The 17,859-nt window shown below is 40.5% G+C and overlaps 3 protein-coding genes and 1 pseudogene across 4 annotated transcripts in view; 2 read left to right on the top strand and 2 right to left on the bottom strand.

Moving 5' to 3' along the window:
• LOC148742078 (A disintegrin and metalloproteinase with thrombospondin motifs 17-like) overlaps positions 1 to 651 on the bottom strand; it is a 7,240-nt gene extending 6,589 nt beyond the window's left edge. Inside the window, exon 1 of one of the 2 annotated variants that reach the window (XR_015996543.1) lies at positions 83 to 651. Coding sequence is in view for 1 of the 2 variants with exons in the window: in XM_088748455.1 (XP_088604581.1) it covers positions 87 to 210 (124 nt within the window). In the remaining variant the exon portion in view is untranslated. The remainder of the gene's footprint in view (positions 1 to 82) is intronic. The other variant, XM_088748455.1, reaches the window with a different exon arrangement.
• Positions 652 to 5,336: 4,685 nt separating this feature from the next.
• On the bottom strand, positions 5,337 to 10,754 carry LOC111331809 (uncharacterized). The gene is given in 3 exon segments (XM_022937000.2): positions 5,337 to 6,722; positions 6,725 to 9,876; positions 10,583 to 10,754. Coding segments are annotated over 3 exon segments (3,360 nt in total). The 3' UTR covers positions 5,337 to 6,686.
• A 61-nt stretch (positions 10,755 to 10,815) lies between these two features.
• On the top strand, positions 10,816 to 15,549 carry LOC111331774 (3'-5' exoribonuclease 1). Its single transcript, XM_022936948.2, is given in 5 exon segments — positions 10,816 to 11,582; positions 12,716 to 12,781; positions 12,783 to 12,806; positions 14,502 to 14,611; positions 14,973 to 15,549. Coding segments are annotated over 5 exon segments (627 nt in total). The 5' UTR covers positions 10,816 to 11,438; the 3' UTR covers positions 15,256 to 15,549.
• A 974-nt stretch (positions 15,550 to 16,523) lies between these two features.
• On the top strand, positions 16,524 to 17,810 carry LOC148742077 (uncharacterized; annotated as a pseudogene).
• The last annotated feature ends 49 nt before the right edge of the window (positions 17,811 to 17,859 follow it).

The following is a 17,859-nucleotide window of genomic DNA, read 5'->3' as shown; positions in this document are numbered from 1 at the left end:
AAAAGATGAAAAGCAGTTTGGGAATAGGATGAGGGAAAGAGGTTCGTATATCTCAAAGAAAACGTAAAAAGATAATCCTTACCTACCCGTGCGCCATGAAAACGATCCGCTCTCTCTACCAGTGTTGAGACTATAGTTACACCATATACAAAGAGATAAAATATATGCGGTCGCCAACAAAACAATCGAATTTCCTGAAGGTTTTGCCATCGTGGCGCTCTTGATGGAAGCTGAACAGTTTTATGAAGTGGAACGGTCACAGGTGTTTTGGATACATAGGCTTGAATATCATCAATGCTATTCCGTGGAAATCGCGTTGTTTCGATACTGCACCTGAGTGAAGCAATGTTATCGATCCTTTTGCGATTCTCAGATCAAATGGTGCAAAGAGGAAAGATGGAACTCGGTTTTTTCTCATGCATTGGAAGTATATCATGATCGCCTTCCATGTTGCGAAGTGAACCTCTCTCTGCTTGAAATTCCTTCTTCTCGACTATCTATCCCCCAAGATTTATGAAATAAAAGTCTAATTCGAACTTTGTGCAACCGTTTGGTTAATATCTGCTTTCGTAAGAAAGGGCCGATCTAAACTAGTTTTGGTATCGAATCCAAATATCGGATCGAAACTGTGCGTTTCAACGATACACGAAACTACGGTATGTAGTTTGTCTGCGGTCATTATCAAACACATTGATTTAATTCTTTCACGCTTTTTAGGTTCTTTTTTTACGACATCGTCACCTATTACAGAACAAGACAAGCAAGTTCGTAGCTCTTTATATTATCAAAAAGTCTTGGTTAGAAACGAGAAACATCTTGTCTATAAGTACCTATAAAAGTGATAAAAATGTATCCGAGGGCCCCGTCTTCAATTTCTTATCAAGGTTTTTTTTTCTTTAATGTCACTATCAACCGTGTAAATGCATTGATAAAGGAAGTCGAAGGAATTAAATAGCTCTAAGGAAGTCGAGTCTTGCAGTCGAGCAAACAGTTTATCGGCTCAAAACCAACCGTTTTCTCATCAGCAGATGGCAATTATATTTTTGTGGGATCACTTTTTTGAGGAGCTTAGAAACCAGGCTCAAATTGTAACAAAGCCTCCTGGTGGTTTCTACATGACAATAAAGGTATAAAAAAAAAAAAAAAAATACCGGCACGGACTCCCTATGCGGCTTTCGTGGTCGCGTCGCATTGTCGCCTTTAAAATTAATTTTTGCTCTCGCAGGCGTGTCTTTAAAGTGCCTCTGACACAATATTTTTTTGGCATATTTATTTAGCTCATCATATATGCAAATCAATTCCGATAGAAGAAAAAATTGAAATAGCGTGCGCTCGTTTTTGTTGCCATAACATATTATTCCTTCGCGCCAAGTACGGCGAAGGATGCCCTTGGTCAAGGCTCCAGAGTTTCGTTTCCTTATGGTAATTCCCTTAGCAAACCGAAAGCTAACTTTTGACGGCAGCATCGAAAGAATCTCCTGTTTTACGAGACACGATTATTTCAAATCAAAGTTTGCCGACAAGTGATCGGGCAGTATTTACTGCAAGTTGCTCCTTTCATCCGAGATTGCAAAGATAGAGGCTATCGTCGTGGGGTGGGTACAGTTTCGCTGACCCCCAGTCCATGGACTACCCTCGATGGACTACCTAAATGGACTACCCATATGGACTACCCATATGGACTACCCAAAATTACCTTCCTTTAAAAAAACAGAGATCGATGATCGATGATGGCCATTTTGTTTTCTTAATGCCGCTGGTCAGCTGTTCTTCTTTTTTCTTTATACATTCATTGTGCGTGAAGGGTGGTGAGTAATTCGAATTTATAATCTTGTATCTTATAAGCTTGGCTGTTACTGTTACTGTCTTGACTGTTACAGTTACTGTTTTATAAGCTTGGCTGTCCTCGAGAGGCAGGACATCGGCTTTTTTGATCTTTAGGTCCTTCGGACATAGTTATGTCTGGTTGCGATAAAGGGTCGCACTTGTCGCAAGCACGCGATGACAGATTTTATGTCCAATGTAAACACCAAAAGCGTTAGTGCGACCACAGGTGGCCCAAGCTCTCTTTGAGAACCACACAAGGAACACAAATTTGCATATCGATTTATAAGGATTTGTATGGGATTTTCTACAAGATATCCATAGAGATAAAAAAGAAGTGAAAATATAAAATAAAAATGGCTTACCTTATTCCATACGTGTGTTGTTTGCTCCTGGTGTCGTTATTTTACCGATTTCACTTGATTTAATCGGTTTTTTTAAATGTGGGTTTTCTCTTCTTGAAGAGAAGACAATGCCGAACACTTCTGTCCGGTCAGCCTCCCGAACGAAGTAAAAAATCCCAAGCTAAAATGTACTCACGGCCACAAATCCAACGCGGAATTCGAGGGCAAAGGTTGACCTCTCATTTCGATTCTCTAGCCACACAATCTTAGCCCTGCGATCGACGCAAGAAGGGGAAACCAGGATTAAAAAAAACCGCTTAAATCAAGTGAAATCGGTAAAATAACGACACCAGGAGCAAACAACACACGTATGGAATAAGGTAAGCCATTTTTATTTTATATCTTCACTTTTAACTATCTCTATAGATATCTTGTAGAAAGTCCCATACAAATCCTTATAGATCGATATGCAAATTTGTGTTCCTTATGTGGTTCTCAAAGAGAGCTTGGGCTGCCTGTGGTGCGACCCCTGCCTTTCTTTCCGCGTGTTTTCACGATGCCGGTTGTCTCGCTTAACATTCCTGAGGGTGTTATGCTTACAGACTAAGTTAAGCGACTCAAAAATGAAAGGTGTTTTCAGGAGGAAGATTATATTTCACTTTGGTAATTTGAGAGCACGCGCGCGGATAAATCAATTTGAATAGTATGGCGGAAGACGGAGAAGATGGTCGCATGTTCGTCCTTCTTCTTTTCATTACTGTGTTTATGCGGGTAGCTTTCATCCGACAGAGGGGCCTTCACTTACGCCGCTTACACTGGCACTCTGGTATGGGCCCATTTGCGATTCGGTCAGCGAATCTGGTCGGGAAAATCTTGCTTGTGGAAGCCACAGTTGATTTTGGACCACGTGCGGGAACGAGATCGGCAAAGTGATCACTCACAGGAGGAATAACTTGATAGTGCATCATTTGATGGGAAGCTCCTTGGATCATAAAAAGAAAAATTATTCGCTCTATGATCGATTATCCATGTTGTTTTGAATGCCGCAGAAGCTTCACAGGAGAATAAAAATACCACGCGTGTTATATTTCCGATTTGACAGCCCCGTCAAATGAATAACCGTAAACGACTCCTGATTGGGCGAAATTAATTACCAACTCGCTTAAGCGACTTGGTTTAGTGACTTAAATTTAATGAGAATTCCACAGAAGTTTGCCGACTCGCTTAACTTTAAGCGAGTTGGAAAAACAACTGTTTTCACGGGACTTACACTTGTCACTCGCTAAGCGACCTGAAAAATCGCTCGTGAAAACACGGCCGTAAGTGTAACTATTTCCTGCTATGATGTCAGCATGAAATAGTTACATTCTAGGAAATATCTCTGGGCCCAGCTCTACAGTGTAGTTATTTTCACGGATATTGCGATCTTCAGATGATTAGAGCCGTACATTGAAGCTTAAACTAAAGCTACACAACAACACCAATTGTGCGTCAGTCAAGAGTGATCAAGCAGTCCAGGTAGATCTCGAAGCATTTTTGTTTTCTCTTTAATAATAGCCGTGGGAATATAGCGGGCGACAAATTGAGGTGGAGTTAACAGGTTGTCGCCGATAGGGTCTAAAAGTACTTACGAGTGACCACGAGTGAGATTAAATCAAAATATCTCAGTTTTGTTACTATGACGTCATTACGCAGTCCAATTCACATCATTTCATCAAATACCTACTAGAACGGAAACTAATATTTTCCGCAGCATACGTTCGATAATGGAAAATAATTTCAAAGAATATATTTAAGAAACCATAACTACAGCAAAACGTATATTTTATTATATCACCGTGTTATTTAACTTTTTGAAAACACGCTAAGCCACTGTCATCTACTCCTCCTCTACTCGACGGTAACAAAAATACAACTTCAGAGCGCGTGAATTCTTTACGCTTCTTGTTTAATAAGATGTGAACTTGAAAAGAAACATAATAATGTGAACTTGAAAAGAAACACGCAAACTCATTCTAAAGCGCGCGGAAACGCCCAAAATGCCCCCCATGGTGTCTAGCTGCCTAGTTCCCATGGTTATTGTTGTACTATTTTTGGAATCCTACGGAGAGTTAGGTGTAATAAAAATTTGTCATGAGAAACATATATTCATACGAATTATTCACGACCCAAGCGATATATAAGCTAAGAAAATAGCCGGACTATTACTTTGACGCTAGGGGTAATTTACGACGCAAAACCCAATGAAGTACTTGTCCAGACTACTTGTCTGCAGTACATTTGAAAATTGAATGGAATTTTCCAAAGTGAAGGGTTGATCATTGATATCATTGGGTTGTTAAAATAGAGCCAAATAAAATGGTCATGTGATATTTATGACTATTCTTCAAATCGTTTTTGTTTTCAACCTATCGTAACTTTGCAATCTGTAATGTATAGTCCACACCGCAAGTTTTTAAATATTATCGCATCTGTTTTTCATGTTTTTCAAATCGTCCGCTATGCATTTATACAGTGAATAACTTCAGTTTTCGTGAGTAAGTCATTATTTCATGAAATTAAGTGAAAATGATTCCGTAATGACGTCACAGTAAGAAAACTGAGATATTTTGATTTAAGCTCACTCGTGGTCACTCGTGGTCACTCGTGGTCGCTCGTGGTCACTCGTGGTTGTTCGTGGTCACTCGTAAGTACTTTTAGACCCTATCGGTTGTTGCCGGTTGAACGCGTCTGGTACAAAAGAGGATGAAGTCCCTCTTTTCGCTCGATTCGCTCGCGTGAAGGTAGGTAACTTAGGGTAATCCACTTAGGTAGTCCATCGAGGGTAGTCCATGGACTGGGGATCAGCGAAATGTACCCACCCATCGTCGTGGAGCCGTTAAAACGGAGAACTAAGGAGTTTATAGTCATCTGATTCAAGGTATCTCAAATAGGGAATTTAATAGAGAAAAAATTTTCTAGTTAAATGCAGTCATTTCGCTTACTGGCAAATATTGCGTATGCATCAATTTTCATACAGTACTTGGATTTGCCACCGTCTAATGTATTACTATTTGTCTTTCACAATTAATCTCGTTGCAGTGCTCTTATCACAATGACATTGCTATTGTTGCTATTGTTTTTTGAGGGCAGGGGGGAACTGATGCCTTGCGAGGTGGATTTTCGGAAACCTGGGTTGTTTATGTCAATATCCACAAGAGGTTTCGCACTGTTCAGGCGAGAGGATGTCGGTCGACAGCTCAGGCAAGCGATTGGCCTTCATTAAAACCGATTTATTTCTGTTATTAAAGTACGATGGAAATGCACAAATGTAGTCAATCTAGGCGAAAATACAAGGATAATAAGTACATCTATGCTGCGTGAAATAAGCAACGATGAGAGACTCACCATTATTCGCTCGCGAATAATGTCAGCAGAAAAGAATGTGGAACAATCGTTTCCGGTGTGGGAACAGCCCCTCAGACAGCATTGCCCATCTTCCCCTGATTTGACGTGTAGTATGACTTCACAACAGCCATCTTCGAAACCGGGACGACTTTGAGGAGTGGAATTTCCTCGATGTGGACGATCAAAACGCGTTCATTTTGGTCATACAGTTACACCCTCAAGAAAGTAGTATATAGAAATACCCGCTGTATGTGTATTATTCTTGTAACTAACATCAATTGCCGTTCCGGCCTCTTTTTGACTTCCCCTTTCTCCCCCATAGTTGCTAACCTGTCTTCACAATTTCCTGAGTCACAGCTATGTAACATGATCATTTTGGCCGCGCGCTAAATGTGAACACTTTTTGGTCGCCAAGTCGTACTTTCAATACGCAAAAAATCGTCAAGGAGAACTCTTCCCGGTCTGTATTTAAGGCGGCAAAATACGAGATGCAAAGACCTCAACTGATAGCACAACGTTGTTGTGTTGCAAATTTTAGGTTGAGGTTTTACGCTTTTCACCTAGGATAAACAACGTGCGCAAAAAAAACGTTAATTGCGGGTCGAAAAATATTGTTGCGAAAAACAGATCGCGGGTGCAACAAATGTTGGGTTTGTTGCTTGTTTTTTACTAAATTTACAACTTGTCATGCGATAAATTAGCTCACGTCGCGCGACAAGTTGAGGATTTTTGTAACCTTTCTATTAATTCCCACGTGAAAACCACCAGTATGTTTGGCTACTAAACTGAGCCTGATTTCTAAGCTCCTCAAGGTGATCCCAAAAATAAACTGCTAGCGGACAACGAAGAATTATAGTTTAATATTTTTTTACACGGATGTTGTTGAAATACCAGAATTTATCTTTCTCCTAGAACATATCTTCATGAATATACTCTATTCTTTAACAAGCAATGACAACAATGTTGCTAAGTTAACCGAGTGTGACAAAATTGCGTTCGTATTCATATGCACAGCCACATAATGTCCTTCCTATCACTTAAGAGAAAATAGCTAAATATCGTTTTAATGGGAACAGTTCTTAAGTATCGGTACTGAACTTGAATTAAACGTTTGGTATTATTAAAACTCAATCAATCCTCAAAAATTCCATATTGTTCTCCAGCACCCGGTTTCCTAGGACTGGTACAAGTTCTTCATGCCCTTCGTCTGCATTTTCCACCTTTTTCAACAAAAAAATTATCGAGACAACTATTCCGCAAAATAGTACCACATTGACCACCACAATCATCCAAACAATGGGTGTAGACGAGTCGGGGTTCAGAGCTGCGTACCTTACATTCGTGAAAGAAAAATGAAGAATCAAAAGAACCAGGGCCTCCACTGTGTTTTCCAGTGGGAAATTTTGGTAAGAATCGTTGAACGGCCTGAAGGACAACTGCAAGCACAGGGCGCTTAGCAAAACGAAGCAAACAGCTATCGTCTGAAAGGACGATGCACGAGGGATGAGGGACAACGCGAAAGCGATCAGCATCCGCCTGAGAAGAAAGATGATCTCGAAATAGGAACGGAATTCTTTCCTGTATGGCAAATAGATAGAACCGAGCCAACTGTCCAAACTTTCTTGGTCCTGCTGGGGCAGCCCATGTCTTCTGGCTACGTTATTGAAGCGCAGGAGAGGAAGGAACACTCCAAAAGGCACACCGATCACATACAGCGGCATAGCAAGCCAGCCTAACACCTGTAGGATGGTGTAGTCACTGCCTTCACACTCCATCCACGGTGCCTCTCTCAAATAACGCTGGCCATTGTCCTCACCACAATGCGCTAGGATAGACGCTGTTTTCTTCACAATGGGAAAGTAAGTAAAGTTAAGAGTCATGATCGAGAGTTGTAAACAGGTATTCCGAAGTCGAAATCGTCTTTCTTCTGAATTGTGAGGTTCAAAAATTTTCAAGACTAGGCAACCAAGGCTAAAATACAACCAAACAAGCAAGATGCAAATGAGAGGAAGAATCAAAAGAGATGCAAGCTCGCCGAGAGGCGTAAACAAGCTCGGAAACTCACAAGCCAGGCCAGAGAAACGAAAGTTGAAAACATTTCCAATGTATCCCTGCATCTCCAAAACCTCAACTGGCCAAACGTCATTGTTGGACAATAAGGCATCAAAGGTTTGGAAATAAAACACGCTTGTCTTCATAATTCCTCTTGCAGTCTTTCCTCTTCCGGCTAAACCAATAAAAAGAGCTATTATGTTGAGTTCAAGGAGCCAGGGTGGAATGATTTGAAGCATCGCTAAAATGGTCAAAATGATGATTTGAGAAAAGACAAAAGTAACAGAAAGAAACCGTTTCTTCTCGTAAAATAAAAACCCAAAGATCATAAACAGGATGGTAAGAATTAAAAGCACCACTAGGATGAAAACACTGGTTTCACTCTTACGACAGACGTTGCAATGTATTCCCTGTTTGTAATAACCATGTTCACAAAGGGAGCAAAACCTATCTCGACTACCTTTCTGACAAAGGCACGACTTGTTACAAATGATGGATGGTCTGTCAATTTCCCCTTTTGTCTCCTTAAGCGAATCAGGATCAACCTCACAGTCACAAGAGCCTGTCGGATTACATGGTGTACTCACGTGGGGACTGGTGCCCAAAGCTTGCGAACATCTTACAAGATGAGTCACATTTTCATCAAGAGATGAAGGCCAATATCCCTCTTTAATGATCATTGACTGCGTAGGAAACATTTGATCGTGACACACTCCTCCTTCCATACAAGGTAAACAAGTTCTTCCTGAGCCAAAGTATCCAATGTCGCAAAGGCACATGCGGTAAAAATAGTAATTTGGGTCTAATACGACAAGTCCTTTGTTGTAACTGAGCCGAGCATTAGGACACCTAAATTTATCATCTGAATTTCTTTGCGTCAAAGTTTTAAAATCAACCGTCACGAAGTTGGATGGAATTCCACTTCCCTCGTTGGATTCATGCATGTTGGGATTCAGTGATATGTCGAACACTTCCAGCGCTAGGAGTCTTGCAAATTCTTGAGGAATTTGTCCTGAAAGGTTGTTCGCTGAGATGTCAATATTAAGAAGAAATAACATGTTACCTGGGGGAGATGGAAGCTGTCCAAACAAACCATTACTACTTAAGTCTACAGAAATCAAATTTTGAAAGTCCCACAGTTTTGGGGAGATTACTCCGAGAAAATTGCACTCGCTTATGTTAAGAATACGCAACGATTGATTTACGGGTTCCATTGCTTCTAACAGGCTGTTAAACATCATGGTAAGGTGTTTATTACCAGCCAAATTCAGTACTTCTAGGGATTTTGACTTGAAAACAATTCCTTCTTGTAACCCCGATAACTGATTCCTGCTGAAATCAGCAACTTGAAGCATGGGTATTGAGCCTATGTCTTTTGGTATTTTTCCAGAAAAATCGTTGTTCGCCAAGTTCAAATGCCACAAGTTTGTCATGTTGCCCATTGTTGAGGGAATGCCTCCGGTGAAACGATTTCCTGGCAAGAGACACTCAATCATAGCAGGAAAGTAAAGTCCAAATTCGTCTGGCAAAGTTCCCTTTAGCCCAGCAAGAGATAGATGCATATAACGTAGAGATGACAGATTGTAAATGTTTTCAAATCCTCCATTTAGAAATGTTACACTTTCAAGATCCAAAAACCAAAGCTTTTTCAATTTGGCAATGCTCTTCGGAATCATGCCATTCAATCTGTTTTCTCCAAGACTGAGAACTTGCAGTTCAGTCAAGTTCCCAATGTCTCTTGGAATTTCACCAGACAGACCCTTTCCCAATTGGCAGCAAAGTTGGACCTTTACCAAAGACTCCATCTTTGGCAAGATCTCGCCAGGAATCTCACCAGACAACTTATTAAAAGCAAGATCAAGACGAAGCAAGGTTGTCATATTGGGAGACAAAATTTCAATAAGATTACCCGAAAGCCTGTCATTGCTACGTACACACAACCCCTGCAAATTACGAAGCTTCCACAAGCTTCTTGGAAGAGTTCCATCTAACTTATTTTCTATCAGAGCGATACTAATAATGTAGCTATTGGTTTGATCGCATGTAATTCCATACCAAAGGCAGTGTGGTACCGAGTCGTTTGCCCAGTAGGTACTTTTTTTCCAATTGTTACCAGCTGTTTGGTTGAATATTTCCATAAGTACAGCTCTCTCTTGTTGGGGCGTGAATGTTGTTTCCAAAGTACTATTTGGTATCGGGATATCATGCAAACATCCGTAGGCAAAAGTTTCATCGTAGTTCAGAGGTATCAGTTTTTCTGTTTTCAAAGCTAGTAAAACAGTAGAACAATCAAGGAAAGAAGACAACAATAAGTGATTACAGGTGAAATTCAGCAAGGATTCTGCTTCTCTACACCCTCAGGGATTTTTCCTGACGTCTTTCATTGAGTCACGTCACCATGATCGAGGGTCAGGCCAAGAGCGGAGTCATCGGATTTTTTTATGGTCCAGTTTTTGATATTCACAACTGACGTTACAAAACTATAACTCGCAAATCAAGGTTCTAGGGTTTAAACATCATTTCATGATCCATGACTATGCTCCAACTCCCGATCATAATCAAAGAGTAAAAAGGTTAGGAACATTCGAAAGGGAAATAAGATTTGAAAGTGCAACGTATATCGGTTGTATATATGTTCTGTTTCAGAAGTGACCTGATCTATATGTTTCAAGTAATCAAATTCTGTCCATCTTCATCAAGATCGTGGAAATCGAATGACTCGGATGGGTGTGACGTCCCCCTAAAGAAAACGCCTCGGTAGTGGGCTGAAAGTATTGAGCGCCCGACAAACCCCCAGCAGCACAGCCCCACTATTCCAGTCTCAAAAGATAATTGGAAAAAAAGACACTGTTCGCTGTTTTATCAGTAGTAGTAAACGAAAAAGTGTGTATTAAGTGTGGTAGAACACTGTCTGTTATGCGTCGTAGAACACTGTCTGTTATGCGTCGAGTATGCTTTTTTAGGCTCGCACTTACCTCCGATGTCTGGTTTGTTCCGTCTTGTTCTGTGGTAGGGTGACCTTGATCCATAGTTTGACAAGTTTCCTCCGAAGGTAAGAGATCGGTGATGTTCCAAGCAAACAAGGAGCACCACAATCCTAAACAATACTGCTTGAAGGGAAGATTTTGATGAAAGAGTTAGAGCCATAATTCTCTTCCTCTAGAAAGAAACCGGAAGAGGCTTGATTTTACGCGACCGAAAGACAATGCGATCAGCGGTTAATTTGAAAACAAGCAAAATGGCGGAAGGATTTCTTGGTGTAGATAGAAGTGAAAACGAAAGTACGGAAAACAGGAAAGCTCCCCTCTATGATCGTCCAGTGTTTAGGGAAATAACCCTATCAGATGGATAAATCTCTAAGATGAAGAAGGATGAACTCACGAAAACACTGGAAAAGCTTGGGTTGGATTCGCGGAGAGTGCAGTAAAGTATATATGTGACCTGAAATTAACTCAAATCAACAAACTCGGTCCAACGGTGCTGTTCTAAGCCTGACCTTGGGATAAGGGAACGGGGATAAGGAAATTTTGGAAGGATTAGGAAGGCATTAAAATGTCGTTAAAGTTCTCCCTTGACAAATTACGCAAAATTTAGAGACCATCAATATCTCTTAGAAAGAGATGATGTACTTTTCCACACACTGTAATAAAATTCTTGATCGAAGATGAGACAAATAATCTTCCTGCAACTATATATTTTGATCTACCACATGTAGATGCCCCAAGCTAATTCTTTCATCGCGAAGAAGAAAGTTAAGTGTGGTAATCTAACAATTCTGATTTATTTTGTAGAGGAAGAAAGGAAGTTCTCCAAAAGCGTCCAGAAGATCATATGCAAGAAAAGAGAATAAACAAGGTTCATTTCGACTGTGTCATAGATTTTGAAGCAACTTGTGTAGAGAATGACCCAAAAGACTACATCCATGAGATAATTGAGTTTCCTGCAGTACTTCTGGATGCAGTTACACAGGAAAAGGTTTGTGAACTTTGCAAGAACATCTATTTGCTAACTCTCTTTAATTTTCAGGAGGTATTAAAACCACATGTGTATTATTCACTATTTTATAGTAACATATCCATAGTAATTGAAACGTAATGCCTGCAATTTCAGTTCAAAATGATTTTAAACTACTGTAGTTTGAGTTATTTTTTTCCCTTCATTTCTGCCTTCCTTGAACTTAGAAATACAAATCCAACAAATTTGAATGTTAATTTATTTTAAAATGGAACATATATTATAAAGCATTCCACAACTTGCAGTTTCTCACAGGCAAACTAGATCCAGGAACGTCTGCCTAATCCTGGAGTTTTTCTCTTTATGGCCTCCTGGTAACATAACATTTAGGATGAAAACTCTGTAGCTGTCTTAATGTTGATAATGCTGCAGATTCTCTTGGTATTGCTGAAAATAATTTACAGGCCTGAGAAAAAGCATGTAAAAAAAGATTCTCTTGGTATTGTTGAAAATAATTTACTGGCCTGAGAAAAAGCATGTAAAAAAACAATGCTGCAAAAAATCTACTGCAGTGACTTTTGTTCAAACAAACAGTCTCCAAGGGAATAGGATAGGGTTGATGGGTATTAGTATTGGTTTGGAATTTGTTGTTGTGGCACTCCTTTTGGTTAGAGAGGTATTACCTTCCAAGATCAAATATATTTCATTGATTTTACTACAAGAAGAGGGTACTATTAAAACTGTTGTTGAAAGTTTAAGTTATTGCATTAATTCCTTCCTTGCTATTGTAATCTGCCACTTGGGTGAAAAAAGTGACAGGGATACACTGTATTTTACTATGGTGAACCAGATTTACACAAGGTAGTTTTCATATACATGTAGGCCCTAATTCTCTAACCCTCCAAAGGGCTAATTAGGAGTATAAAATGAGCCTTAGCATTTGGTTATATTGGTATTTCAGAATTAAAGAAAATGTGTGCCACCATCAGTTTTTTTTTTTAAACATTCAAGTCATGTGAACACTCCTAATGGTAACTCAACCAAATTTGACTTTTGGGGCTAATGATTGATACTGCATGTAGCACTTTAACATGCTATGTAGCTACTGTTCGTATTCGGGACTGAGCTAACACCAATTTCACATATCTCTTCAGGTGTCGGAATTTCACGAGTACTGGAAACCACAAGATAAGCCACAATTATCAAAGTTCTGTTTATTTTAAGGGCCTAACTGGAATTACTCAGGTAATAAAAGTCAACCTATTAAAAAATTATTATTCATTAATTATACCTACAAGTAATTTCTTGAATCTCTGTCACTGGAGTCCTTGTAAACAGTCTTGTGCTCTGATTTTTGTTTATATAATAAGCTGAATTCTTCATTATTGGTTCTTACTTATGATCTATTGGAGAACAAACCTATGATGTCACTATTACCAACTTTTTGCATCATGGTGTTTATTACATAAAACAAACAGATTCAATGTTGCCATGGTTCTGTTCAGAAATCAATCACAGGAGACTCGGTGGTAAGAACATCAATGACACACTCAGCTGCACCTCATCTGCCATGTTCATACCATTCTTTCAGGTCATCTGTGATCTACTGTACATGTACAGTGGAACCTCAGTTTAATGAACCTCTTTATAACAAAGTCCTTGGTATAACAGACAATACTTCAGTTTCAGCCTGGCTAAAATTACAGTAAAATGTATGCCACAGAACCTAGATATAATGAACCCTCAATATAACAAACCAATTTACCCAGTCCCTTGGCACTTCATTAAATTGAGGTTTCACTGTACTTGTAATACTGAACAGATACACTGCAACATGGAATTTATTTTTCAAATGGTTCATTAAGCATTATGAGTCTAGTATGAGTTTATTGTTAGCAAGTTATTACCTATACTACCAAAAAATGTTTTCAGAGCATGTGATATTGGTGAGTTTGTTTTTAAATTTGAAAAGATATTAGACATTGAGAACCTTCTTCGGTAAAACAAAATTATTAATATCAATCAAAATGCTTCTGTCCTAATGTATATTAATTAGTTTCCACGTTAAATTTATAATTTTATTCTAATTTTTCCATGCTGGACCATAGAAGTAACAGTATTGTAATGTTCTGTTAGATGGAATAAATAAACTATTACAGAAAAAAAAATTAGTCTGCATAGCTCACACTGCTAACTGATCCTTCATGGCAGGATGTAGGCTTTTCATAGCAACCAGTCTTTACTAAAAATAGCTGGTGGAAAACATCTGAGTGCCCGAAGAGAAAAGCAATTGGGTACTGTAGTGTTTTTTTTTTTTTTTTTGGGGGGGGGGGGAGGGTTTAATTAATCTTTTTTAGTATACAACTGACTTTTCAACTCACTAGCCAAGTGGCTACTGGTAACTAAGATGTCACGACAATTTCAGTTTGTTTACTAGCCAAACGGGCCAGTGGAAATCGAAAACCACAAGCCAAAACTGAATTTCTGCTAGTCTGTGACTAGTTGGCTACCGTTAGTATCGAGTCCTGGAAATGAATCAAAGGAAGTAACAGTTCTGACCAAGACAGTTGTTTTACTGTGTTACCTCAGTTAACGCTTTAATTCTCAAGATCTGATTGTTAATTCTCCGCTCTAGTTGCTACACATTTTCTGGTAAATAAGTTATAAAAACTTGGTGTTAGATCAAGATGACAATGGAGTATTCTCATTATCCATTTGGTGGATAATGTAAGGAGGTTAGAGGGAGAAGTTTCATGTTAATCACTTCAGGTTGATAGATTCATTGCCACAGTTAGATTTGTGTGTTTGTGACAGTAGTTTTGAATGTATTATCGAGAGTCCGTTGCATTGATTAGTAGTTTACGTTATCTCCTCTCAGATGACTGGATTACGTGTAGTGTATGCCTAATTAATATTTACTTATTTTGTTTTGCTGCTTAGGAAATGGTGGATACTGCTGATACATTCCGAGGAGTCCTTGACAACTTTCACCAATGGCTTGAAAAACATAAACTTGGATCGAAATATAAATTTGCTGTTGTTACTGATGGGTGAGTTTACTTCTCGTACATGTTTCTTCCCCTTCCTGTGCTGAGTTTCTAAAACTTTAATTATAACCAGAGTGACAGGTACCCGTATATACTACAGGGCTGAGAGAGACACCGTGATGGTGTCTCGCCCAGGCAGAAATAGATTGATGAATATGCAGAGGTTGCAGACGTTGGGCTTACAAACTCACGATGGATTGCTTAAACGACAAACGACACTACAGTTTTTGGTTTGAGTGACGGAAGGACTAAAAGAGTGGGCTCATTCAAGACCGTAGATTATAAGGGGGGGGGGGGGCTAACGAGAAAGGGGGGCTACCAGAGGTTTTATAGCAATTCCTTTCTTCGTTTTTTCCGAATCTAGCCCTGACGATATGAAGCGTTTCTTCTCGAAGCAGTGCGAACTCTGCTCCATTCCTATACCCGAGTACGCCAGAAAGTGGATTAATCTAAGAAAATTGTACAGAAATATTTACAAAGTGAAAGAGGGGACTCTTAAAGACATGGTCAAGAAACTTGGTTTGAAATTTGAAGGGCGGCTGCACTGTGGGATAGACGATGCACGAAATGTTGCAAGAGCGTTACAAAAGATGGTCGAGGATGGCTGCGAAATAAAATTTAACGAGAATATGAATGATAACACCTAACTGTTGACGAACTCGGGACACTGCCATCAATTGAAAAAGCCGTGAAAAGGAAGCCCGTTTTTTAGCGTAAAACGTGGTGTTTCTAAAACTCACCAACGAACTGAAAAGAACCCCAGTTAGAATTCAATTTTCTGAGATCATAAGGGAAGTAAGTGAAAACAGTCATTAATTTATCAACGAGCGTGATTTCTCACTCACTCGAAAGAGCTTTTAATTATTTTAGGAAAGGTGGGTTACGTGTTATTTTGCTAATTTTTCCATTTAGAAATAATAAATGTCTTTCGACAAATCAAACGCCCGGAAGCTGAGGGTCTGGGGTTTGATTCATAGTGACAGGGACCGCGGAGAGGGAAGGGCTGGGAGGGGGGCCTTTGGACCCCCCTTACGTTTTTGAAAGAAACTTGTTCTGTTAAGTATGCCCCATCCCGCTGCCTTTTTGGCTGAAGCTTATGCGTTCATCTTTAGCCACACCACCTACCCGCCCCCTTCCTTACACACACACAAACACCCACACACCCACCCACACAGACACCCACCCACACACACACACACACACACACACACACACACACACACACACACACACACACACACACACACACACACACACACACACACACACACATACACACATACACACACACACACACACACACACACACACACACTCAGTCTTTGCTGCGCGGGCCCTGAGTAAAGGAACTCAGATGCTTTCCTTGCGCTACGTGCAGGGCGAAAGGAATAACAATATCGTGAAATAGGTTGTGGTTATTCATCGTGGTAAATAATACTTAAAAGAGGTTCAATCGTTTGTCTCACGATATGGTCACTTGGGATGTGGATCGCGACGTTTCGACTGCATACTACTCGTCTTTTTTTGTAAATTATGAGTTACCTGTTAGTGGAGATAAGATTTTAGCTAGAAAAGCGGACAAATCATATGCGAAGGTGTTCACGCATCACGCTTTATGAATCTTCGCTAAATCGCAGATTCTAAGTGGCTTTTTTGGTCGTGTTCTGATCTTGTTGTAGACGATCTCTGATAGATATCCTTTTCGTTTCAAGTACATAATGCTCATGTTGAATTCCTGAAAGTTAAAGAGTGTCATCCTGCGGCTCCCTGTCCTCTGATGAAAACAACAACAGAAAACGCCGCTGACTGATACACCATAGCCCTCAGCACAGTTTGGTGCGACGATTCAATCTTCTTACCATCAGATGTCCGCTTCGTTTCAAGGTTTATAGTGCCCAACTCAGAAAGCGAGGTCATGGTGTCCTTCGACGTTGAAGCGTTGTTTACCAAGTACAAGCAGCTCGGCAGAAACTGGAAGACGATTCCAGCCTATCTGACCGCACGACACTAGCACCTAGTCAGATCACCGACCTCCCAAATTTCGTATTGAGATATACCTCATGCACAGTGCATCAATTTACGCATGGACAGAAGGAGCAACTATAGGGAGCCCGGTTTCCGCTGTTATCGCTAAACTCTACATGAAGAGTTTTTGAAGAACAAGCAGTAACATCGGCACCTTACAAACCCCAGTACCTAGAAACGCTGTCTAGACGAAACCTTCTCGTTCTTGGCCAGTGACAGCTTAAAAAGCTTCCTACAAGATTTAAACCATCAACAGCCCTCCATTCGCTTCGCTATGGAGACGGAAAGAAACAAAAAAACTCGCCTTTCTCGACACCGCAGTTACAAGAGAACCTGACGGACGCCTAACCACCGACGTTTACAGGATGCCGACACACACCGACCAATACGTGACGTATGATTCTCGCCATCCGCAATTGGTAAAGCGCGTTATCGCAAAATGCCTTTACGAGCGTGCGAAACGTCTCGTCACAAAACCCTCCGTTATCTACAATGCGAAGGAACACCTGTCTTCTGTTCTTGTTTCTAATGGTTATCCTTCTTCTTTCGTTCTGAGGGTAACCAAACTAAGACACCGACCGCTGGCACTGAAACCCTACCGAGTTCAGATCCACCCCAGGTCAAAGGCCTCTCCGAACAATTTCGCTGCTGTCAACATCAATAACGCATACGGGCTATTTTCAAGTCAGATACAACGCTACGATCACATCTAGTACGCCTAAAAGATGCCATCGACCCGGTTGGCTAAACAGGATGGCGTAGTCTGCAGGATTCCCTGTGAGCATGGAAAGGTTTACATTGGCGAAACTGGCAGACCTAGGCAAGAGAGAATCAAGGGTCACGACAGGGATATCCGACTCGCTAAGACAGACCTCCGCCGTCTCAGAGCATGCCCACAACGCCGGACGCCGCCCGCCCGGGAACGAAGTAAAGTTTATTGATTGTGATCCCCATTTCTACACACACAAGGTAAAAGAGGCAATTGATGTAAGACTTCATCCAAACGACATTAACAGGGAAAGTTGAATTTAAATCCCAGAGGCCCGGGAGAGTTGAAGAGCCGTGCGGCAGCGGACCACAGAGGGAACCTGACTCGAAAGATTTATTATTCACAGTCGTGGATTCCATCCAATCACAGCTGAGCACCACAGCACAAAGGTGATGCGTACTCACTCGACCTCATAGCCTAAAGAAAAACAAGCAGTTTGCAGTCGAAACGTCGCGAT

Source organism: Stylophora pistillata, chromosome 1 (genome assembly GCF_964205215.1).
Source record: "Stylophora pistillata chromosome 1, jaStyPist1.2, whole genome shotgun sequence".
Classification (NCBI taxonomy): Eukaryota; Metazoa; Cnidaria; class Anthozoa; order Scleractinia; family Pocilloporidae; genus Stylophora; species Stylophora pistillata.
The sequence above is the reverse complement of the archived record's forward strand: the minus strand, read 5'-3'. Positions and strand labels throughout refer to the sequence as shown.